This window comes from Plecotus auritus (assembly GCF_963455305.1).
Source record: "Plecotus auritus genome assembly, chromosome: 10".
Lineage (NCBI taxonomy): Eukaryota > Metazoa > Chordata > Mammalia > Chiroptera > Vespertilionidae > Plecotus > Plecotus auritus.
In genome coordinates, this window is record NC_137785.1 from 3,361,887 (window position 1) to 3,385,723 (window position 23,837).

At 54.5% G+C, this 23,837-nt stretch overlaps 2 protein-coding genes across 2 annotated transcripts in view; one reads left to right on the forward strand and one right to left on the reverse strand.

Annotated features, from left to right (window-relative positions):
- The window catches only part of NLRP8 (NLR family pyrin domain containing 8), a gene marked incomplete at both ends in the record, with an annotated part of 25,788 nt that extends 3,729 nt beyond the window's left edge, over positions 1–22,059 (reverse strand). The window contains 7 exons of the mRNA XM_080644046.1: positions 1,286–1,456; positions 2,842–3,012; positions 8,554–8,724; positions 11,539–11,691; positions 13,951–14,121; positions 16,424–17,984; positions 21,822–22,059. Of these exons, the coding sequence (XP_080500172.1) occupies positions 1,286–1,456; positions 2,842–3,012; positions 8,554–8,724; positions 11,539–11,691; positions 13,951–14,121; positions 16,424–17,984; positions 21,822–22,059 (2,636 nt within the window). The remainder of the gene's footprint in view (positions 1–1,285; positions 1,457–2,841; positions 3,013–8,553; positions 8,725–11,538; positions 11,692–13,950; positions 14,122–16,423; positions 17,985–21,821) is intronic.
- Positions 22,058–23,837, forward strand: part of NLRP13 (NLR family pyrin domain containing 13) — a gene marked incomplete at both ends in the record, with an annotated part of 31,892 nt that continues 30,112 nt past the window's right edge. The window contains one exon of the mRNA XM_080644047.1: positions 22,058–22,198. Within this exon, the coding sequence (XP_080500173.1) occupies positions 22,058–22,198 (141 nt within the window). The remainder of the gene's footprint in view (positions 22,199–23,837) is intronic.

Below are 23,837 nucleotides of genomic sequence, written 5' to 3' on the forward strand. Positions count from 1 at the left end.
CCCCTGCAGAGGGGAGGCCTGAGGGAGACCCGTGGTCTGTCCCCTGCAGGGGGAGACCCAGGGCGACCCCGAGGTCTGTCCCCTGCAGAGGGGAGGCCTGAGGGAGACCCCGTGGTCTGTCCCCTGCAGGGGGAGACCCAGGGCGACCCCGAGGTCTGTCCCCTGCAGAGGGGGAGGCTCAGGACGACCCCGTGGTCTGTCCCCTGCAGGGGGAGACCCAGGGCGACCCCGAGGTCTGTCCCCTGCAGAGGGGAGGCCTGAGGGAGACCCCGTGGTCTGTCCCCTCCAGAGGGGAGGCCTGAGGGAGACCCCGTGGTCTGTCCCCTGCAGAGGGGAGGCCTGAGGGAGACCCCGTGGTCTGTCCGCTGCAGAGGGGAGGCCTGAGGGAGACCCCGTGGTCTGTCCCCTGCAGAGGGGAGGCCTGAGGGAGACCCCGTGTCTGTCCCCTGCAGAGGGGAGGCCTGAGGGAGACCCCTGTGGTCTGTCCCCTGCAGGGGGAGGTCTGAGGGAGACCCCGTGGTCTGTCCCCTGCAGAGGGAGGTCTGAGGGAGACCCCGTGGTCTGTCCTGGGCAGAGACCGAGACCAGTGGGGATGTGCCTAGGAGCTGGGGGGGGGGGGTGGAGCACCCATGCCTGGGTCCACGCACCGCTTAGGGGTGGCAGACAGCCTCCCAAACGGTCCCTAAGGATTCTTCCTCTGAATACACACTCTTGTGGGTCCCCTGGTTCACAGACCCATAGAACAGGGAAAAGGAGGAGGAGGAGGAGGAGGAGGAGGAGGAGGGGGGAGGGGAGGAGGAGGGAGGGGGAGGAGGAGGGGGAGGGGGAGGAGGAGGAGGAGGGGGAGAAAGGGGGAGTAGGGGGAGGAGGAGGAAAGGAGGAGGACGAGGAGGGGGAGAGGGAGGGGAAGGAAGAGGAAGAGGAGGAGGAGAAGGAGAAGGGGAGGGAGGGGGAGGGGAATGAGGAGGAGGAGGAGATGGAGGAGGAAAAGGAGGAGGAGGAGGAGAAGGAGGAGAAGGAGGAGGAGGAGAGGAAGGAGGAGGAGGAGGAGGAGAAGGAGGAGGAGGAAGAGGAAGAGGAGAAGGGAAAGGGAGGGGGAGGGGGAGGGGAAGGAAGAGGAGGAGGAGGAGGAGGAGAAGGAGAAGGAGGAGGAGGGGGAGGGAGAGGAAGAGGAGGAGGAGAAGGAGAAGGGGAGGGAGGGGGAGGGGGAGGAGGAGGGGGAGGGGAAGGAAGAGGAGGAGGAGGAGGAGGAGGAGGAGATGGAGGAGGTCTCCCAGACACTTACAGGACGACCCTCGTGTCCCACATCCACTGGTCGAAGGTCTGCTGCAGGAGCTCGACGCCCTTGAGCCCAAGGTCATTCTTGCTCAGGTCCAGGTGCCGCAGGCTCTGGTGGCCGTGGAGCAAGGAGGTCAAGGCCTGGCAGCAGTAGGCGGTGAGATGGCACCTCTCCAGCCTGGGGGGCGGACACAGACAGCAGGACAGTCCCCACTCCCATGTCTGAGGCCTCAGCAGGACAATGGTCACAGCCCGGGAAGCGCACTCTGGGGGTTTTGAGGTTTTGGGTCCGTTGCTTTGTGTGTTGTGAGCAATTAGTCAGAGTAGGCTACGCCATCCCTAACTGCACGATGGTATGAGCCATATACACTGAGTGGCCAGATTATTACGATCTCAGATTATTATATATGAGGCCCGGTGCATGAATTCGTGCATGGGTGGGGTCCGGCCAGCCTGGCCAGGGGGAGGGGATATGGGCGGTTGGCCGGCCTGCCTGCTGGCCAAACTCCTGGTGGAGGGGACAATTTGCATATTAGCCTTTTATTGTATAGGATATACACTGAGTGGCCAGATTACTATGCGTTCAGAGATCATCATCATCTCCGTGTATATCCTTCAAAAATTGAACGCTGCCCTGGCCAGGGAGCTCAGTTGGTTAGAGCGTCATCCAAGGAGAGATCTCCTCCTGCAGGTTTGATCCCCAGTCAGGGCACATACAAGAATCAACCAATGCCTGGCCGGTGTGGCTCAGTGGTTGAGTGTCGACCTATGAACCAGGAGGTCACGGTTCCATTCCCAGTCAGGGCACATGCCTGAGTTGCAGGATTGATCCCCAGTAGGGGGCGTGCAGGAGGCAGCCAATCCATAATTCTCTCTCATCATTGATGTTTCTCTCTCTCTCTCTCTCCCCTTTCCTTCCTCTCTGAAATCAATAAAGATATATCCTATCTAATAAAAGCCTAATATGCTAAGTGTCCGGTTGACCAGTTGGCTGTTCAACCAACCAAAGCGTAATATGCTAATGATATGCTAAGGCTACTCAACCACTTGCTATGACATGCACTGACCACCAGGGGGAAGACGCTCCAACCAGTAGGTTAGCTTGCTGCTGGGGTCCGGCCAATCAGAACTGAGCGAGACAGGTTGGATATGCCCTGGAGCCCTCTCACAGTCCCTCACCAGCTGGCCAACCTCCTGCGTCCCTCCCTGGCTCCCATCGTGCACCCGTGGGGTCCCTCGGCCTAGCCTTGCCCTCTCACAATCCGGGACCTATCGGGGGATGTCGGAGAGCCGGTTTTGGCCCGATCCCACAGGCCAGGCCGAGAAACCCCACGGGTGCACGAATTCATGCACCGGGCCTCTAGTTTAAAAATAAAAGAATTGGCATTTCCAACCATGTCCCAAGACGTGTCTTGTCTGAGGGCCACACGTGGAGAACCCCCGTTCTGAAACGCCCCAGTCCTCCAACCCGGTGGAGGGAAACCCAGTGATGCACGCAAACCACCCTCGCTCTGGTCTCACAGCAGGGACGGGGGTGGGGGTGGGGGTGGGGGAGCCACTCACTCGAGCACCTGGAGTCTGGAGGGATGGTCCTGCAGGGCCTCACAGAACAGGTCCAGCCCCTTGTCCGTCAGCCTGTTAAGGCTGAGGTCCAGGCTTCGCAGGGTGGCGATCTGGACAAGAGCGCAGGCCGCCTCCCAGCAGCAGCTGGCGGTCAGGGCACAGTTCCTCAGGCTGCAGAGAGAACACGGGAGGGAAGAACCAACCCACACACCCTTCCGTGGGGCCTCCTTCCTGCCATGTGTGTGTGTGTGTGTGTGTGTGTGTGTGTGTGTGTAACAGCTTTATTGAAACACTAGTGACCCAGTGCACGAATCCATGCACCTTGGAAGGAAATTAATTAGAAGGTGGCTGGCAGGGCAGGACTGGACGAGGGGGGCTGGACACGCCCTGGAGCCAACCTCCCGTGGTCCCTCCCAGGCCAGCTGCACCTGGGGCGGTGCTGTGGCTCGAAGGGCATCTGCGGAGTGAGCGGGGTCCCTCCGACAGGTGGGGTCCCTCGGCCTGGCCTGCGGGGATGGGGCCGAAACTGGCTCTCTGACATCCCCTGAGGGGTCCTGGAGTGTGAGAGGGCATTCTGCAAAGTTGCTGTCGTACAGGGTGTGGAAATGCAAATGCAAGTGTGTGGTAAACCAGATTCGGGGCTGACAGTGCCCCAGCAACAACATCACCCACGGCCGGAGGTGGAATTGCATGGCCCCGTGAGGAACTGGGCTCCCTCCTCTCTGGTTTGGGGGTGCATCACCCGAGAACCGCTGCTGCCAAGTCACTGCAGCTCGGCAGCTCCTGCGCTGAGCGCCTGCCCCCTGGTGGTCAGTGTGCATCATAGCGACCGCTCAGACACTTAGCATATTAGCCTTTTATATATATAGATAACCAATGCACCATACAATTCACCCACTTAAAGTGTACAAGCATTGGTTTTCTTCTTCTTCTTTTTTTTTTTTTTTTTTTTTTACAGAGAGGAAGGGAGAGGGAGAGAAAGTTAGAAACATCGATGAGAGAGAAACATCGATCGGCTGCCTCCTGCACACCTCCCACTGGGGGGGATGTGCCCGCAACCAAGGTCCATGCCCTTGACCGTAATCGAACCTGGGACCCTTCAGTCCGCAGGCCGACGCTCTATCCACTGAGCCACACCAGTGAGGGCTGGTTTTCTTCTTTTAAAAAAATATTTTTATTGATTTCAGAGAGGAAGAGAGAGGGAGGGAGAGAGAAACATCAATGATGAGAGAGAATCATTGATCGGCTGCCACCTGCACACCCCCGCATTGGGGATCGAGCCGGCAACCCAAGCATGTGCCCTCGACTGGGAATCAAGCCTGGGACCCTTAAGTCCGCAGGCTGACGCTTTATCCACTGAGCCACACCAGCTAGGGCACAAGCGTTGGTTTTCATCAACAGAATGAAAAGGGAGCCCAGTGTAGGAGAGAACACATTTGGCAATGATACATCTGATAAGAGGTTAATTTCCAAACTACGTAAAGAACTCATACAACTCAGCAAAAGGAAGACAAAGAATCCAGTTTAAAAAAATGGACAAATGCCCTGGCTGGTGTTGCTCAGTGGATAGAGTATCAGCTTGAGGACTGAAAGGTCCCAGGTTCGATTCCAGCTCAGGGCACATGCCCAGGTTGTGGGCTTGATCCCCAGTGTGGGGCGTGCAAGAGGCAGTTGGTCAATGATTCTCTCTCATCATGGATGTTTCTATCTCTCTGGTCTCCCTCTCCCTTCTTCCCTGAAATCAATAAAAATATTTTTTTAAAAAATGGGCGAAGGACCCGAATAGACACTTCTCCAAAGAGGACACACTAGTGGCCGAGAGACATATGAAAAGGTGCATATATGGCCGAAACCGGTGTGGCTCAGTGGATAGAGCGTCAGCCTGTGGACTGAAAGGTCCCAGGTTCGATTCCGGTCAAGGGCATGTACCTTGGTTGCAGGCACATCCCCAGTAGGAGGTGTGCAGGAGGCAGCTGATCGATGTTTCTCTCTCACCGATGTTTCTAACTCTCTATCCCTCCCCCTTCCTCTCTGTAAAATATCAATAAAATATATTTTTAAAAAAGGTGCATATATGCATAACCCATGGACAGACAACAGTGTGGTGAAGGCCTGGGGAGAGGGTGGGAGCAGGGGAGGGATTGATGGGAGAAAAAAAGGAGACATTTGTCAAACTTTCAACAATAAAGATAATTTTAAAAAAAATGCAAGAAAAGAAAAGATGCTCAACGTCCCTAATCAACAGAGAGATGCAAATGAAAACCATAAGGAGGTATCACCTCACACCTGTCAGAGTGGCTACCACCAATCAACCAACAAATCAGCCTGGCCGGTGTGGCTCAGTGGTTGAGCGTCAACCTCTGAACCAGGAGGTCATGGTTCGATTCCAGGTCAGGGCATACGCCCGGGCTGTGGGCTTGATCCCCAGTGTGGGGGTGTGTGGGAGGCAATGGATCAATGATTATCTCTCATCACTGATGTTTCTATCTCCCTCTCCCTTGCCCTTCCACTTGGAAATTAATAAAAATATATTAAAAACAAGTCAATCAATCAAGCAACAGACAAGTGCTGGCTAGGATGTGGAGAAAAGGGAACCCTTGTGCACTGCTGGTGGGAATGCAGACCGCTGCAGACACTGCAGAAAACACTATGGAGTTTCCTCAAAAATGGAACTAGCAAGAAAAAAAAAAAAAATGGAACTGCCATTTGACCCAGAGATCCCACTTCTGGAAATATATCCTAGGAATCCCGAAACATCAGTCAGAAAGAATGTCTGCACCCCTCCATGTTCACCGAAGAGGGACAGATTTCCCTGCTCTGGATGCGTGATATATACTGAGTGGCCAGATGATGATGATCTCTGAATGCATAATAATCTGGCCACTCAGTGTCTATCCTATAGAATAAAAGGCTAATATGCAAATTGTCCCCTCGACCAGGAGTTCAACTAGCAGGCAGGCTGGCTAACCGCCCATGTCCCCTCCCCCTGGACAGGCTGGCCGGACCCCACCCATGCACAACTTTATGCACCGGGCCTCTAGTATAAATACACTAGAGGCCCAGTGCACGAAATTCGTGCATGGGGGGGGGTGTGCCTCAGCCCAGCCTGCACCCTCTCTAATCTGAGACCCCTCAAGGGATGTCTGACTGCCCTCTCACAATCCAGGACTATTGGCTCCCAACCATTTGCCTGCCTGCCTGCCTGATTGCCCCTAACCACTTCTGCCTGCCAGCCTGATCACCCCCAACCACTCCCCTACCAGCCTGATCGACACCTAACTGCTCCCTTGCCAGCCAGATTGCCCCTAACTGCCCTATCCTGCTAGCCTGGTCACCCCTAACTGCCCTCCCCTGCTGGCCTGGTTACCCCTAACTGCCCTCCCCTGCTGGCCCGGTCACCATACCTGCCCTCCCTTGCCAGCCTGGTTGCCCCTAACTGTCCTCCCTGCAGGCCTGGTCACCCCCAACTGCCCTCCCCTGCTGGCTCAGTCACCCCCAACTGACCTCCCCTGCTGGCTCAGTCACCCCTAACTTTCCTCCCTTGCCAGCCTGTCGCCCCTAACTGCCCTCCCCTGCAGGTCTGGTTGCCCCCAACTGCCCTCTCTGCTGGCCCGGTCACCCCTAACTGCCCTCCATTGCCAGCCTGGTCGCCCCTAATTGCCCTCCCCTGCTGGCCTAATTGCCCCTAACTGCCCTCCCCTGCTGGCCTGGTCACCCCCAACTGCCCTCCCCTGCAAGCCTGGTCCCCCCCAACTGCCCTTCCCTGCTGGCCATCTTCTGTCCACATGGGGATGGCCATCTTTGACCACATGGGGGCAAGCCATCGTGTGTGTTGGAGTGATGGTCAATTTGCATATTACTCTTTTATTAGATAGGATACTGAGTGGCCAGATTATGATCTCTGAATGCATAATAATCTGGCCACTCAGTGTCTTATCCTATAGAATAAAAGGCTAATATGCAAATTGTCCCCTCGACCAGGAGTTCGACCAGCAGGCAGGCTGGCCGGACCCCACCCATGCACATTTTTATGCACCGGGCCTCTAATATATATATATGTACTGAGTGGCCAGATTATGATGATCTCTGAACGCATAATAATCTGGCCACTCAGTGTCTTATCCTATATAATAAAAGGCTAATATGCAAATTGTCCCCTCGACCAGGAATTTGACCAGAAGGCAGGCAGGCCAACCGCCCATGTCCCCTCCCCCTGGCCAGGCCGGACCCCACCCATGCACGAATTCATGCAATGGGCCCTTGGGTTGATTCCACGTGTGGGCAGCTATGACCGATGCAGCTATGAACAGCTGTGTACCTGTCTTTGTACAGACACGGGTTTTCATTTCTCTGGCGTGTGTACCTAGGGGCGGCGTTGCTGACTCATACGTTGTACGTTTTGCCATTTCAGGAGCCGCTAGACCAGCGGTTCTCAACCTGTGGGTCGCGACCCTTTTGGGGGTTGAACAACCCCTTTCACAGGGGTCGCCTAAGACATCCTGCATATCAGACATTTACATGACGACTCATTAACAGTAGCAAAATGACAGTTATGAAGTAGCCACGAAAATAATTTTATGGTTGGGGGGTCACCACCACATGAGGAACTGTATTAAAGGGTCTCGGCATTAGGAAGGTTGAGAACCACAGACTGTTGTTTCAAAGCGGTGGCACCATTTCCTGCTTCTCTGGGGATGCTAAAAAGTGTCCGTAGGTTCAAGGTGCTTTTTGTGGTTGTAGTTAATCCTCACCCAAAGATATTTTTCCATTGATTTTTTTTTTAGAGAGAGAGTGGAAGGGAGAGAGAGAAACATTGATGTGAGAGAGACACAGTGATGGGTTGCCTCCCACACGCACCCAGACCAGGCCAGGGATCAAACCTGCAACCCAGGTACATGCCCTGGACCAGGAATCGAACCTGCGACCCTTTGGTGCTTGGGCTGACAATCTAACTACTGACCCACACTGGCCAGGGCAAGCCAACTTTAAAAAAAAGACTTATTGCCCTGACCGGTTTGGCTCAGTGGATAGAGCGTTGGCCTGCGAACTGAGAGGTCCCAGGTTCGATTCCGGTCAAGGGCGTGTACCTTGGTTGCGAGCATATCCTCAGTAGGGGGTGTGTAGGAGGCAGCTGATCCATGTTTCTCTCTCATCGATGTTTCTAACTCTCTATCCCTCTCCCTTCCTCTCTGTAAAAAATCAATAAAATAAGACTTATTTTTTCAATTACAGTTGATATTCAATATTGCAGTATATTCGTTTCAGAGATAAGCATCATGATTAGACATGTATATAACTTAGCAAGGGGACCCCCCCCCCAATAAGTCTAGTCCCCACGTGGCCCCATCACTAGTTATTATAATACTAGAGGCCCGGTGCATAGATTCGTGCACCAGTGGGATCCCTCGACCGGGCTTGCACCCTCTCTCAACCTAGGACCCCACCTTGGCTGGGGGAGGGACCGCGGGAGGGCTCCAGGGCGTGTCTGGATTGTCTCACCCGGTCCCGATCGGCCGGACCCCAGCAGCAAGCTAACCTAATGGTTGGAGCGTCTGCCCCCCGGTGGTCAGCGCGCGTCATAGCGACTGGTCAAGCAGGTGAACAGTGGGAGGGACAAGGAGCACATCGGGGTTTTCTACGGAGAGATTGTGACTCCGCCCCCTGCCCTGTGCCGTCCACCCCGTGACGCGGAGCAGAGCACTCGGGACTCACACGAGCCTCTGCAGCGGGCACCTGGCTTCTTGCAGGGCGCTCCACAGGTCCTGGGCGCCTTGGTGCCTCAGGGCGTTCCCGGCCAGGCTCAGGTGGGTCAGCCTGTGGTTGCTGCCGAGAGGGAGGACGAGGCTTCGGTGGGAGAGCAGGGTGTGGTCACAGCACTCCAGCCTGGGGCAGACACAGACGGCAGGCCGCTCACGTCCTGCCCGCCACGGCGCGGGCTTCTCAAAAATACATTTTTATTGATTTCAGAGAGAAGAGGAAGGGAGGGGGAGAAGAGAGATAGAAACACTGATGAGAGCGAATCATCCATCTGCTGCCTCCCACACGCCTCCATCAGGGATCGAGCCTGAAACTCAGGCATGTGCCCTGTCTGGGAATCGAACCAGGGACCTCTTGGTTCAGGGGTCAAAACTCAACCACTAAGCCACACTAGTCAGGCATAACTGCATAAAAAAAAAAAAATAGCCCTTGCTGGTTTGGCTCGGTGGATAGAGCGTCGGCCTGCGGACTGAAGGGTTCCAGGTTCGATTCCGGTTAAGGGCACGTGCCTGGGTTGCAGGCTCAGTCCCCAGTGTGGGGCGTGCAGAAGGCAACCGATCAATGATTCTTTCTCAACACTGATGTTTCTGTATCTCTCTCCCTCTCCCTTCCTCTCTGAAATCAATAAAAATACATTTAAATAAATAATTAAAAAATATATAATATACATTTACATTAAATATAAAATAAATAATACATAATTATAAATAATATATAATTATAGGTTATATATAATACTACAATATAGGATATATTATATATGATTTGTTATATATAATACTATATAATATATTATATATGTTCTATAATACATAATATATATAATATATACTAGAGGCCCAGTGCATGAATTTGTGCACCAGTGGGGTCCCTTGGCCTGGCCGATGGGATCGGGCTGAACCCGGCTCTCTGGCGCCCCACGAGGGGTCCCAGATTGCGAGAGGGTGCAGGCCAGGCCGAGGGACCCTACCAGTGCACAATTGGGACGGGGAGAGATGCGGGAGGTTGGTCAGCCAGGGAGGGACCGCGGGAGGGCTCCAGGGCATGTCCAGCTCATCTCACTCAGTCCTGATTGGCCTGACCCCAGCATCAAGCTAACCTACTGGTTGGAGCATCTGCCCCCTGGTGGTGAGTGCATGTCATAGCGAGCAGTTGAGCAGCCTTAGCATATCATCAGCATATTACGCTTTGATTGGTTGAACGGCCTACTGGTCAACCAGACACTATTATTATATAGGATAATATATATACTATATAATGTAAATAATATATATATATAACATACATAATATATAATATCTATACTAATAAAAGAGTAAGATGCAAATTGACCGTACCTTAGCAACGCCCACCAGCCAATCAGGAGTGAGTATGCAAATTAACCCAACAAAGATGGCAGTTAATTTGCATATGCAGGTGTCGAGTGGCTGGGGGTGGGGCAGGACGCAGGTGTTCTGCACCGCCCCAGCCACCCTGGGCCTCTGGGCATTGTGGGAAGGTGGAAAGGCAGCTCTCGCCAGAGCAAAGGCGGTGCCAACAGCCAGGGGAAGGAAGGCCCATTCTTGCATGAATCTTCGTGCATCGGGCCTCTAGTATAATATATAATATATATAATAATATGTATAATATATATAATATGTATTTAAATTTGGGGTAGAGAGAGAGATGAGTTTGTTCCACTTACTCACGCATTCATTGGTTGATTCTTGTATGGGCCCTGACAGGGGATCGAACCCGCAACCTTGGCTTACCTGGATGACGCCCTAACCAACTGAGCGACCCGGCCAGGGCCATGACTGGGTTTTCTTTGTCTCCTACTGAGGGATGGACATTCCAGTCGGGCTTCCTTTCCTTTTAAACACAAAAGCCTCCTCCTACATCTGGGACCACCCCTGAAGGCACCCAGGGTTTACAGGAGCGGACATGACTGGAAGTGGGACAGCCGATGGAAGGGATGGTGGGCTGGGGATCCGTGGAATCCAGACGGAAGAGGTAGAGGAGGAATGGGGGACACACCCGGGGATGGCCTGGGAAGAGACGTCATCTCAGGACTTATACAAAAAATGCAGAAAGATGCATTAAAGACATGAGCGGGCATTCGTGTTAGAGAGACCGAGGTGAATAGTGGGACTGTGAATAAAAACTACTAGTAAGGAGAAACGTGGCCCGACCGGTGTGGCTCAGTGGTTGAGTATTGACCTATGAGCCAGGAGATCACGGTTCGATTCCCGGCTAGGGAACATGCCCAGATTGTGGGCTCGATCCCCAGCAGGGGGCATGCAGGAGGCATCCGATCCATGATTCTCTCTCATCGTTGATGTTTCTATCTCTCTCTCCCTCTCCCTTCCTCTCCAAAATCAATACAAATGGCCCTAACCGGTGTGGCTCCGTGGATAGAGCATCGGCCTGCAGACTGAAAGGTCCCAGGTTCGATTCCGGTCAAGGGCATGTACCTTGGTTGCAGGCACGTCCCCAGTGGGGGGTGTGCAGGAGGCAGCTGATCGATGTTTGTCTCTCATCGGTGTTTCTAACTCTCTCTCCCTCTCCCTTCCTCTCCAAAATCAATACAAATGGCCCTAACCGGTGTGGCTCCGTGGATAGAGCATCGGCCTGCAGACTGAAAGGTCCCAGGTTCGATTCCGGTCAAGGGCATGTACCTTGGTTGCAGGCACGTCCCCAGTGGGGGGTGTGCAGGAGGCAGCTGATCGATGTTTGTCTCTCATCGGTGTTTCTAACTCTCTCTCCCTCTCCCTTCCGCTCTGTAAAAAATCAATAAAATATATTAAAAAAATAAAATAAAATAAATACAAATATATTAAAACAAAAAAAGGACTTAAGCGTGTCCCACGTCACCCACATTCCCCTAACCCCGCCTCTGTCCCGGAAGCACGCATGTGACCAAACCAGCCACAGTCCCACGGCAACAAGAACAGCACTTACGCCAGCCTCTGCCGCTGGGCCTTGGCCAGGGAACAGGCCCCCTCGTCCTCCAGGTGCATCCTTCGTACTATGAGTGTCTTCAGCTTCAGGTTATTTGAGAGGTCCCTGGCAAATTCCAGCAAACTTCTAGGGGTGACCGAGCAGCCTTCCAACCTGGGGAGCCACATGAAACACCACGCCTCAGCTCCCCAGGGAGCACGGCGTCCACGGAGCCTCATCCATCTCCCACCACAGAGCGGCTCCGGGCGTCACCTGCATCTTCCCCAGCCCGGAAACCTAGCGACGAGTTATCAGCGGAAAGGGATGCACGCGTGTGGGGCCGACACCGGCTGTCCGACCATTGGCTCTAAAGACGAGGACGAGTCTGGGTCTACATTCAGCCCTTGCAATTCAGCTGTTTTTTTGTTTGTTTGTTTGTTTTGCTTTTGTTATTTATTTACTAGAGGCCCCGTGCACGAATTTGTGCACCAGTGGGGTCTCTCGGCCTGGCCTGCGGGATAGGTCGAAACTGACTCTGATATCCCCCGAAGGGTCCTGGATTGGGAGAGGGTGCAGGCCAGGCCGAGGGACCCCACCGGTGCATGATCGGGGCTGGGGAGGGACGTGGGAGGCTGGCCAGTCAGGGAGGGACTGTGGGAGGGCTCCAGGGTATGTCCGGCCTGTCTCGCTCAGTCCTGATTGGCTGGACCCCAGCAGCAAGCTAACCTACCAGTTGGAGTGTCTGCCCCCTGGTGGTCAGTGCACGTCATAGTGAACAGTTGAGTGGCCTTAGCATATCATTAGCATATTACGCTTTGATTGGTTGAGCGGCTGACTGGACGACCGGACACTTAGCATATTAGCTTTTATTATATAGGATCCTTCCTTGAGGATTTTTTCCATTGATTTTTTTCCAAAAATATATTCTTATTGATTTCAGAGAGGAAGAGAGAGATAGCAACATCAATAATGAGAGAGAATCATTGATTGGCTGCCTCCTGCACACCTCACAAGGGGGATTAAGCCTGAAACTCAGGCATGTGACCTTGACCAGAATTGAACCTTGGACCCTTCGGTCCTCAGGCCAACGCTCTAACCCAGGGGTCCTCAAACTACGGCCCGCGGGCCACATGCGGCCCGTCGAGGACATTTATCCAGCCCGCCGGGTGCCGCTGCCTGTCCTGCTTAGCAGCCGACGCGTCCCGGGCCCGCAGTGCGCATAGGAATTTGTTCATAGTTTTGTTTTTTTTAAACTATAGTCCGGCCCTCCAATGGTCTGAGGGACAGTGAACTGGCCCCCCGTTTAAAAAGTTTGAGGACCCCCTCCTCTAACCACTGAGCAACCCGGCCAGGGCATCAGCTATTTTGTACATTTCTTCGCCCAATGGTCTTCAAGGGGAAGAATGGAGACTCCGTCCCCCGAGGCAGCTCTTTCTAAGTCACAGGCCAGGCCTCCACCTCAAGTCAAAGAATTTTGTTCACCACCCCAGGGCCTTCTGTTCTGTAAAAGAAGAGCATTCAGCCCAGCCACGTGGCTCCGTGGTTGAGCGTCAACCTACGAACCAGGAGGTCACAGTTCAATTCCCGGTCAGGTCACCTACCCGGGTTGCGGGCTCCATCCCCAAGAGGCAGCTGATGGATGATTCTCTCATCATTGATGTTCCTATCTCTCTCTCCCTCTCTCCCTCCCTCTCTGAAATCAAGAAAAATATTAAAAACGAAGGAGCAGGCAGACGCAGAGGTGGTCCAGGTCTCCCTCAGTTCTGACGGATGCAAAGGAGTGTTGTGGGCCGATGGAAAGGAAATGAGAGGGTTGGTTACCCTATTTCAGACGCGTCTAGGGTATTATCACCGAATTGTCCTTTTCTAGCTGCGTTAAACTTAGGACCGGAGACCAGAAGGGTGGTTGCCGGGAACTTGGGGGTGGGGAGATGATGGTCGAAGGGCACACGTTGCAGTTGTAAGATGGATCAGATCTTGGGGGATCCAATGCCCACCTCAGGGATGACAGTCCACACCGTCATAGGCGTGACATTTGCCGAGAGAGTAGCTTTTGCTTCCTCACCACCCACCAGAAATGGTGAGAGAGGACCACCGATGGGCTGCCTCCTGCATACACCCTGACCGACCGGGCATCAAACCCCCAACCTTCTGGTGCACGGGACGACCCCTCCAACTCACGGAGCATGAGGAATCACTGTTTTGGTAACTCTCTGAGGTGACGGATGTTACAACAAAACGATCGTGTGCCAACCTGTGAACCAGGCGGTCACAGTTCAATTCCCGGTCAGGGCACCTGCCCGGGTTGCGGGCTCCATCCCCAAGAGGCAGCTGATCGATGATTCTCTCATCATCGATGTGCCTATCTCTATCCCTCTCTGAAATCAAGAAAACTATTAAAAACCAAGGGGGACGGGGCCTTGGGGCGCTCACCTCAGGGTGTGCAGGTTGCAGGTAGGGCTCTGCAGGGCCGCCGTGAGGGCCTGCATGGCGTCCAGCTCTATGACGCTGTTGGTCAGGGACAGAACTTCCAAGTCCTTCTGCAGAGCCAGCGCCATGCAGAGCTCCTCCCACCAGCAGAGGCGCCAGTTGGTGCCTTCCGGTCTGTGTGGGAGGGAGGAATCCGGAAGGGAGTCAGGGTTAGAGGGGACCCTGGAGGAAATGGGCCGGTCAACTCCGCGAGGGAGGGCCCCACCCTAGTTACCATCACAGACCGCCCCCCGTCATGAGGCCGGTAAGACTCCCCCATAAAGAGAAAGGCCCAGCCGGGCAGGCGTGGCTCCGTGGTTGAGCATCCACCTATGAACCGGGAAGTCACGGTTCAATTCCCCGTCAGGGCACACGCCCGGGTTGCGGGCTCCATCCCCAGTGTGGGGCGTGCAGGAGGCAGCCGATCCAGGATTCTCTCTCATTGTTGATCTTTCTCTCTCCCTCTCCCTCTCCCTTCCTCTCTCAAATCAATAAAGATATATTTTTAAAAAATTTAGACTTTGCTTGTGACCCAATAATGCGGTCTATTTTTGAAAATGTCCCATGGGCACTTGAGAAGAACGTATATTCTGTGGCTTTAGGGTGAAATGTTCTGAAGATGTCAATTAAGTCCATCTGATCTAGTGAGTCATTTAAGATTGCTGTTTCTTTGCTGATTTTTTGTCTAGAGCAGCCTTGGGCAAACTACGGCCCGCGGGTCGGATCTGGCTGTTCTATCCGGTTCTCTTGCTCTCCCCTCCACTCCTTTACTTTGAATTTATATTAGTTCACACAAACACTCCATCCATGCTTTTGTTCCGGCCCTCCGGTCCAGTTTAAGAACCCATTGTGGCCCTCGAGTCAAAAAGCTTGCCCACCCCTGGTCTAGAGCAATGGAATACTACGCTGTGGTAAAAAAGGGGTTCTTACCATTTGCAACAGCATGGATGGAACTGGAGAGCATTATGCTAAGCGCAATAAGCCAGTCAGGGAAAGATAAATATCACACAATCTCACTCATTTGTGGAATATAATGATCAACATAAACTGATGAACAAAAACAGATCCAGAGACAGAGAAACATCGATCAGACTTTCAAACCTCAGAGGGAAGGTAGGGGAGGGTGGAGGTAAGGGGGAGAGATCAACCAAAGGACTTGTATGCATGCATATAAGCATAACCAATGGACACAGACACCAGGGGGGTGAGGGCATGAGCGGGGGTGGGGTGGGGGAGCAATGGGGGGATAAGGACACATGTAACACCTTAATCAATAAAGAAATTAAAAAAACACACACAGATCCAGAGACAAATGGCAGGGGGGGGGGGGGTTAGAGAGCAACCGAAGGACTTGTGTGCGTGCCTATTAGCATCACCAATGGACACAGACACCGGGGCAGGGTGGGCCTGCCCTCGGGGGTGGGAATGGCCAGGAGGACCGGGTGGTCAATCAGGGAAAAGGGAGACACATGTGAAACTGTAGACAGTAAATATCTATCTATATATAAAAGCCCAGCGACCAGAACGGTGCAACGACCAGAATGACCAGATGACCGGTGGCTATGACACACACTGTGGCAGCCAACCAGCCTGATCGGGGCTCCGATCGCTCCCACCCCCCACCAGCCCAGCCCTGATCAGCCCCCAACACCCCGATTGGGGGGGGGGGCAGCCGGCCAACTGCCCATGGCTCCTCCCTTCCTCCTGCCAGCCCAGCCCTGATCGGCCCCCAACACCCCAATCGGGTGGGGCAGCCGGCCAACTGCCCACAGCCCCTCCCTCCCCTCCTCCCCCTCCCACCAGCCCAGCCCTGATCGGCCCCCAACACCCCAATCGGGGGGCGGGGCAGCCGGCCAACTGCCCATGGCCCCTCCCCCCCACCCCCCCCCCCTGGCCACGACCCCACCTGTGCACGAATTTGTGCACCGGGCCTCTAGTATATATATATATATATAATGGAAATAGTAATTGGATAAAGAAGTGATAGATTAGCCCTGACTGGTTTGGCTCAATGGATAGAGCATTGGTCTGTGGACTGACGGGTCCCAGGTTTGATTCCAGTCGGGGGCATGTGCCTTGATTGCGGGCACATCCCCAGTAGGGGGTGTGTAGGAGGCAGCTGATGGATGTTTCTCTCTCATCGATGTTTCTAACTATCTATCCTCTCCCTTTCCTCTCTGTAAGAAATCAATAAAAAATATATTTAAAAAAAGAAGTGATAGATTAATACCTTAATCAATAAAGAAATTTAAAAAAAGTTTAGAAAAAATAAAAGCGCAGAGAACGATTACAAGATTTCTCCATTCCTTACGGGAAGATCTAGGCCTCCTCCCCTAACCCTAACCCCAGAGGCCCCGGGGCCAGGTGCACGGGGGGTGCGGGGGGGGGGGTGTCCCGGGATCCAGCCGAGGGGCGAGGGCGGGCTCAGAGCACTCACATCGCCTTGTGGATGGTCAGGGTCAAGATCAGCTGCACCTCCCGCAGGTCCTGACAGCAGCGGAGGCAGAAGGCGCACACCTGCAGGTCCCTGTGCTTGGCGACCATGAGCATGGCTGCCTTGCAGTTGCGCAGCACCCAGACCAGGTAGGCCTCCTCCCGCGCCTCGTGCAGGCAGTAGAACAGCAGGGGCAGCCCGTGGTGCCTGGTGGGCACGCGGTCCGGCCACAGCGCGGCGCGGGCAAACGCCTTCTTGTTCCCGGGGGACACCTGGCAGCGGAAGGACCTCCCCACCGCCAGGGCGCACGCCTCATGGAACAGGCCGAATAGGAAGAGCGCCACGTGGGCCAGGCCGTTCTTCCTGCGGCCCGGCTGGGCCACCAGGCGCCTCATGCGGGCCCGGTCCAGCGCCTGGAAGTCGGGGCACCGGCCCGGGAAGCAGAGCGCGTACCACAAAGCGGCGAAAAACTCCTGGAAGCTCAGGAGGGCGAAGGCGTAGCGGTCCTCGCCCCTCCCCACCTTCCGGAGGACGTGGGCGCTGCGCAGGGCATCCACGGCCGCCGGGCGCAGCTGGGCGCCCTCCAGCTCCTTCTCCCCAAACACCCAGCGCGCGGCCCACATGCCCTCGGCCGCCAGGAAGCACACCCCCTTCAGGGTTTCTTGGAGAGGGGTCCCCGGAATCTCTCCGACCGCGGCCACGAAAGCCTCGGACAGGTGCCGGGCGAACAGGGAGGCCGCGTTGGGGAAGGCGAGGAAGAGGTCGGCGCCCCGCTGCATCGGCTCTTTGAGGCACAAGCAGACCAGCCAGCACACGGCGGGCGCTTGGCACATGGAGGAGGGGATGGCGCTGCCCCGGAGGAAATTCACGGCCTCCTCGGCCGCCCTCCCGTCCCCAAAGTACCTCCGGAGGTAGCGGGCCCTTTCCGGGGCGGTGAACCCGGAGAGGGTCAGGACCGACGGGCATCTCAGCAGGGGCTTGAGGACCCTCCAGGAGGAGAATCTCAGCAGCAGCAGCAGCGAGGCCTGGGGCAGCATCTTCCCGCTCAGCAGGCTGGCCAGGAGGACGGGGACCGGCAGCTTCCGGCTCCAGTTGGTTCGCTGGTCCTTGCGCTGGTGCGCCAGGGCCAGGCCCAGCTCCTCGAAGCCGTCCAGGATGAGCAGCAGCTGCTCCGGCCTGGCCAGGGCCTTGGCGGCCAGCGCCCCGGCCTGGGGCCCCTGGCGGGACAGCAGGTCGACCAGGCTCTGCTCCTGGTCGCGGGCCACGTGGCGGCAGTGGATGTAAAAGGCGCACCAGGCCTTGTGCGCGTAGAAGGTGCGCCCCGCCCACTCCAGCATCACCCGGCGCGCCAGCGTGGTTTTCCCGGCGCCGGCCACGCCCCGCAGGACCACCGTCCGGGGCGGCCGGCCGTGAGGCCTGCGGGGGAGGAACAGACAGGGCAGGAGCCGCTGGTGCCGGGGGATGTCCTGGTAGAAGAAGTCCGCCTGGGTCCCGGGCCACGCCAGGCCGTCCTCCTGGGCGGAGTAGTGGTCCAGCACCCACTGCCGGTAGTCCTGTACCTCGGCTAGGGAAGAGAGAGAGAGAGAGAGAGAGAGAGAGAGAGAGAGAGAGAGAGAGAGAGAGATCATCGTAAGAAGGAATCCAGCAACCAGGAGAGCAGCTTGGAGGTGGACAGCAAGCCCAGCCCCGCATTTATAAATCTTAAAACATGCCCCTTGGTTGTGAACGTAAAAAACCATGGAAACCTGTAAAGAATTTCTGTGAGTTTATTTGAGCCCAACTGTGGACATATGCCTGGAAGCAGAACCTCAACGAATGGAGATAATGCTCCGGAGAATGGCGGGTTACATTTGTAATCAAAGGAGGGACTTAGGTGGGTGACATGAAATCCATTGGTGATAGATTAAGGAGGTGGGAGAAAGCAAAGCGGGGTGGCGGGGACCCCTGGGATTGGATAAAAAGTGAAATGATGGACACCTACTTAGGTGGGTGCAGGAACAGTGAACATGATGATGAAGGAATTTGAGGTCTCTGTCCTGGCGCCCAGCACCTTAGGCTGTGCCCCAGGGACTCCAGAGAAAGGGAAGGTACCAGTGACCCAGACATCTCACAGATATGTTATCTTAGAGGCAAAAGGCAAATGGGGTCAGTAAAGATCTAAGTTGATCTTTGTCAGGGAAGATGCTGGCCTAGGAGGTAACCGCCCACCATCACTGCTAGTTCAAGTTACATTTCAGACCATCCTTTGTGGTGACTTTAGGTCTCTGAGTTTGCAAGACCGCCATGCAGGCCGCCCCTGAGCTGGTCAGGTCAGCCTGTGGCCCCTTGCGTCCACATTGTCCTAGCCGGTTTGGCTCAGTGGATAGAGCGTCCGCCTGCAGACCGAAGGGTCCAAGGTTGGATTCCGGTCAAGGGCACATGCCTGGGTTGCAGGCTCGGTCCAACATGCAGGAGGCAGCCAATCAGTGATTTCCTCATCATTGATATTTCTATCTTTCTCTTCCTCTCCCTTCTTCTCTGAGATCATTAAAAATATATTTTAAAAACAAAAACAAAACATGCCACTTTATTATTTTTATTGATTTCAGAGAGAGATAGAAACATCACTGATGAGAGAGAATCATGGATCGGCTGCCTCCTGCACGCCTCACACTGGGGATGGAGCCTGCAACTCCGGCATGTGCCCTTGACTGGAATCGAACCCGGGACCCTTCAGTCTGCAGGTCGGCACTCTATCCACTGAGCCAAACCAGCTAGGGCACTTTATTATTGTTATTTATTTAAAAATATTTTTTATATTATTTCAGAGAGGGGGAGAGAGAGAGAGAGATACAAATATCAATGATGAGAGACTCATGGATCAGCTGCCTCCTGCACACCCCCTACTGGGGATCGAGCCTGCAACCTAGGCATGTGCCCTTGACTGGAATCGAACCCGGGGCCCTTCAGTCTGCAGGCTGACGCTCTATCCACTGAGCCAAACCGGCTAGGGCTATTACTATTTTTTAAATATATTTTTATTGATTTCAGAGAGTGAGGGAGAAAGAGATAGAAACATCAATGATGAGAGAGAGAGAATCATGGATCAGCTGTCTCTCTCTCTAATGAATAAAAACGCATATCCTCTCTTAAATCAATAAAAGAAGGGTTGGGGAAAAAAAAGGAGAGAAAAAGAGACACCCAATTCGTCGACCGCCCCCCTGGCCTTAGGAATGACCCGTAGCCCGTCTCCCTGCAGCGCTTGCCACGCCCCCGGCACATACCAGGGTCTTCCCCCTCCAAGGTCTTCTGTGCTTTTCTTGGAGGTGACCCCCTGGGCTCCAGGTGAGGCAGGAGCTCTGCAACGGACAAGAGAACAGGCTGCCCCATGGGGATGAGGAGCGATGTGGGCCCTCCCGGGAGAGCCGTGGCCACGCCCTTCAAGGACCTCCCGCCTTCGTTCAGGGAGAAGAGAGCTAGCCGGACTCCATCGGGATACCAGGGGGAGAGGAAGCCGTGCCATTGCCTCATGGGCTGGGGAAGGTGTTCAAGAACACGCACACGTATGGCTTAGCCCTGATGGCTGAGCGTCATCCTCTGCACCGAGAGGTCGCCAGTCCAATTCCTGGTCAAGGGCACATGCCCGGGTTGTGCGCTCGATCGCCAGTAGGGGGCATGCGGGAGGCAGCCGATTGATGTTTTTCTCTTATTGATGTCTCTCTCTCCCTCTCCCGTCCTCTCTCTCTCTCTAAAAAAAAAAATCAATAAAAACATCTCTCTCTATAAAAGCCTAAGCGGCCGTCCGACCGTCCGACCGGTAGCTATGGCATGCACTGACCACCAGGGGGCAGACACTCAACGCAGGAGCTGCCGAGCTGCGGTGACTTGGCAGCTGCGGTTCTCGGGTGAGGCACCGGGAACCAGAGAGGAGGGAGCACAATTCCGGGGTGCATCCCTCGAGAACCGCCCTTTCCCAATTAGGGACCCCTCGGGGGATGTCCGAGAGCTGGCTGGTTTCTGGCTGATCCCTACAGGCCAGGCCGAGGGACCCCACTGGTGCACAAATCCGTGCACCGGGCCTCTAGTATTAAATAAATAAATAAATGAATGAACGAATGAATGAATGAATGTATGGCCCAGCAGAACACTAAGGGAGAAATACACACCGATCCGGACCCTCACACATGCATGCATATATAAAATACATATACACTTCAGGTGTAGGGGCCTAGCTTGTATGGATGTGTTCCTATCTGTGTATATTTATATGTGTATGAAATTATATAGGTAGTCATTGATTTTTTTAAAATATATTTTATTGATTTTTTTACAGAGAGGAAGGGAGAGGGACAGAGAGTCAGAAACATCGATGAGAGAGAAACATCGATCAGCTGCCTCCTGCACACCCCCTACTGGGGATGTGCCCGCAACCAAGGTACATGCCCTTGACCGGAATCGAACCCGGGACCCTTGAGTCCGCAGGCCGACGCTCTATCCACTGAGCCAAACCGGTCAGGGTTCTTTTTTTTCCCTTTTAAAATCCTCACCTGAGGATATTTTTCCACTGATGTTTAGGGAGAGTGGGAGAGAGAGGGAAAGACAGAGAAACATCCACGTGAGAGAAACACATCGATGGGTTGCCTCCTGCCTGCACCCTGACCAGGGCCTGGGCCGGGGAGGAGCCTGCAACCGAGGGACATGCCCTTGACCAGAATCAAACCTGGGACTCTTCAGTCCACAGGCCCATGCTCTATCCACTGAGCCACCCCTGCCCTTATCCAGGGGTCCTCAAACGTTTTAAACAGGGGGCCAGTTCCCTGTCCCTCAGACCGTTGGAGGGCCGGACTAGAGTTTTAAAAAAAAAACTATGAACAAATTCCTATGCGCACTGCAGGCCCGGGACGCATCGGCTGCTAAGCAGGACAGGCAGCGGCACCCGGCGGGCCGGATACATGTCCTCGGCGGGCCGCATGTGGCCCGCGGGCCGGAGTTTGAGGACCCCTGCTTGACCAGGAGGAATTGAACCCTTGACCCTTCCGTGAGTGGGACAACACTCTAACCCAGGGGTGGGCAAACTTTTTGACTCGAGGGCCACCATGGGTTCTTAAACTGGACCGGAGGGCCGGAACAAAAGCATGGATGGAGTGTTTGTGTGAACTCATATAAATTCAAAGTAAAGGAGCGGAGGGGAGAGCAAGAGAACCGGATAGAACAGCCGGATCCGGCCCGCGGGCCGTCGTTTGCCCACGGCTGCTCTAACCACTGAGACACACCAGTCAGGGCAGGTTTTTTTTCATTAACTATGCTACTAGGGTAGCGGTTGCCTCTCGGGGGCAGAGCCACCCTGTCACCCCACTATTTGCCGCCCTGTCCCGGTGGCCAGGAAAGCCCATCCCCACGCAGCCCCCAGAGTATCGCTCACCTTGCAGTTCCTTCCGCGTCCGAAAGCACAGTTGGGTCTTGTTCATCTGGGCAAAGATGCGATGAGCCGTGTCCCAAGCGAGGCGACCGGGGAAGCACTCGGTCAAGAGGTGGACCACCTCGCCCCACCGGGCTGGCCTCACCTGGTCCCAGGTGATCTGGGTGGGGCCCGCTTTGGGCTGCTCCCGCACTAAGAGCTGCTTGAACCGCTCCAGCTCCTCCTGGCTGAGGTAGAGCATGTACCGCATGACCCCACTTCGGAAAGGGGAGGTGGAGGAGGGCAAGGATGTCGAGGAGCGGGTAGATGATGACGACGAGGAGGAGGAGGTGGAGGAGGAGGAGGAGGAGGACGAGGAGTCAGAATCCATCTTCACTCAAGTCCGAGAAACCTCAGGCACCACCGATAAAAACGACCCATCAGGAGAGAGAGAGAGAGAGAGAGAGAGAGAGAGAGAGAGAGAGAGAGAGAGAGAGGGCAGACGAGACCTGTGGAGACATGAGATAATGAGAAAGTGAATGGATGCCATCAATACGTCCACAAAGCCGAAACCGGTTTGGCTCAGTGGATAGAGCGTCGGCCTGCGGACTCATGGGTCCCGGGTTCGATTCCGGTCAAGGGCATGTACTGTGGTTGCGGGCACATCCCCAGTGGGGAGTGTGCAGGAGGCAGCTGATCTATGTTTCTCTCTCATCGATGTTTCTAGCTCTCTATCCCTCTCCCTTCCTCTCTGTAAAATATCAATAAAATATATTTAAAAACAAACAAACAAACAAACAAAAAAAACCTTTAAAAAAAAAAAAAAAGACGTCCACAAACAAGTGCTGGCGAGGATGCGGGGAAGAGAAAACCCTAAACACACTGTGGGTGGGAAGGCAGACGGGTGCGGCCACTGTGGGGAAGAGTGTGGCGTGTCCTCAACGAGGTACAAATGGACCTGCCATTTGACCCAGCGATTCCACTCTTGGGAATACAGCCTAACCCATCCGTGGGCAAACTACGGCCCGCGGGCCGGATCCGGCTGTTCTATCCGGTTCTCTTGCTCTCCCCTCCGCTCCTTTACTTTGAATTTATATTGGTTCACACAAACACTCCATCCATGCTTTTGTTCCGGCCCTCCGGTCCAGTTTAAGAACCCATGGTGGCCCTCGAGTCAAAAAGTTTGCCCACCCCTGACAGTGGTCGGCAAACGCATTAGTCCACAGAGCCAAATATCCACGGGACAACGATGGAAATGTCTTTGGAGAGCCACAATTTTTTAAACGTAAACTTCTTCGGACGCCACTTCTTCCACATAGACGCGCCCAGGCCGTGGTATGTTGTGGAAGAGCCACACTCCAGGGGCCAAAGAGCCGCAGGTGGCTCGCGAGCCACAGTTTGCCGACCACGGGCCCAAGATCCCAAAGCCCCCATCAGAAAGAATGTGCTATATGCACCCCTATGTGCACAGCAGCACTGTTCACAGCAGCCGAGATCTGGAAACAGCCCGCGTGCCCATCAGTAGGTGAGTGGATAAATAAAGCTGAGGGACAGCCCTGGCTGGTGTGGCTCAGTGGATAGAGCGTCGGCCTACGGACTGAAGGGTCCCAGGTTCGATTCCTGGTCAGGGCACATGCCTGGGTTACGGCTCGATCCCCAGTGGGGGGTGTGCCGGAGGCAGCCGATCCATGATTCTCTCTCATCATTGATGTTTCTATCTGTCTCTCCTCTCTGAAATCAATAAAGAAATATATATTTTTAAAAATAAAATAAAAAAGCTGTGGGCCCTGACCGGTTTGGCTCAGTGGATAGAGCGTCGGCATGTGGACTGAAGGGTCCCGGGTTCGATTCCAGTCAAGGGCATGTACTTTGGTTGCGGGCACATCCCCAGTGGGGGGTGTGCAGGAGGCAGCTGATCGGTGTTTCTCTCTCATCGATGTTTCTCTCTATCCCTCTCCCTTTCTCTCTGTAAAAAATCAATAAAATATATTTTTTAAAAAAAGCTGTGGGACATTTACACCGTGGAATACTATGCAGCTG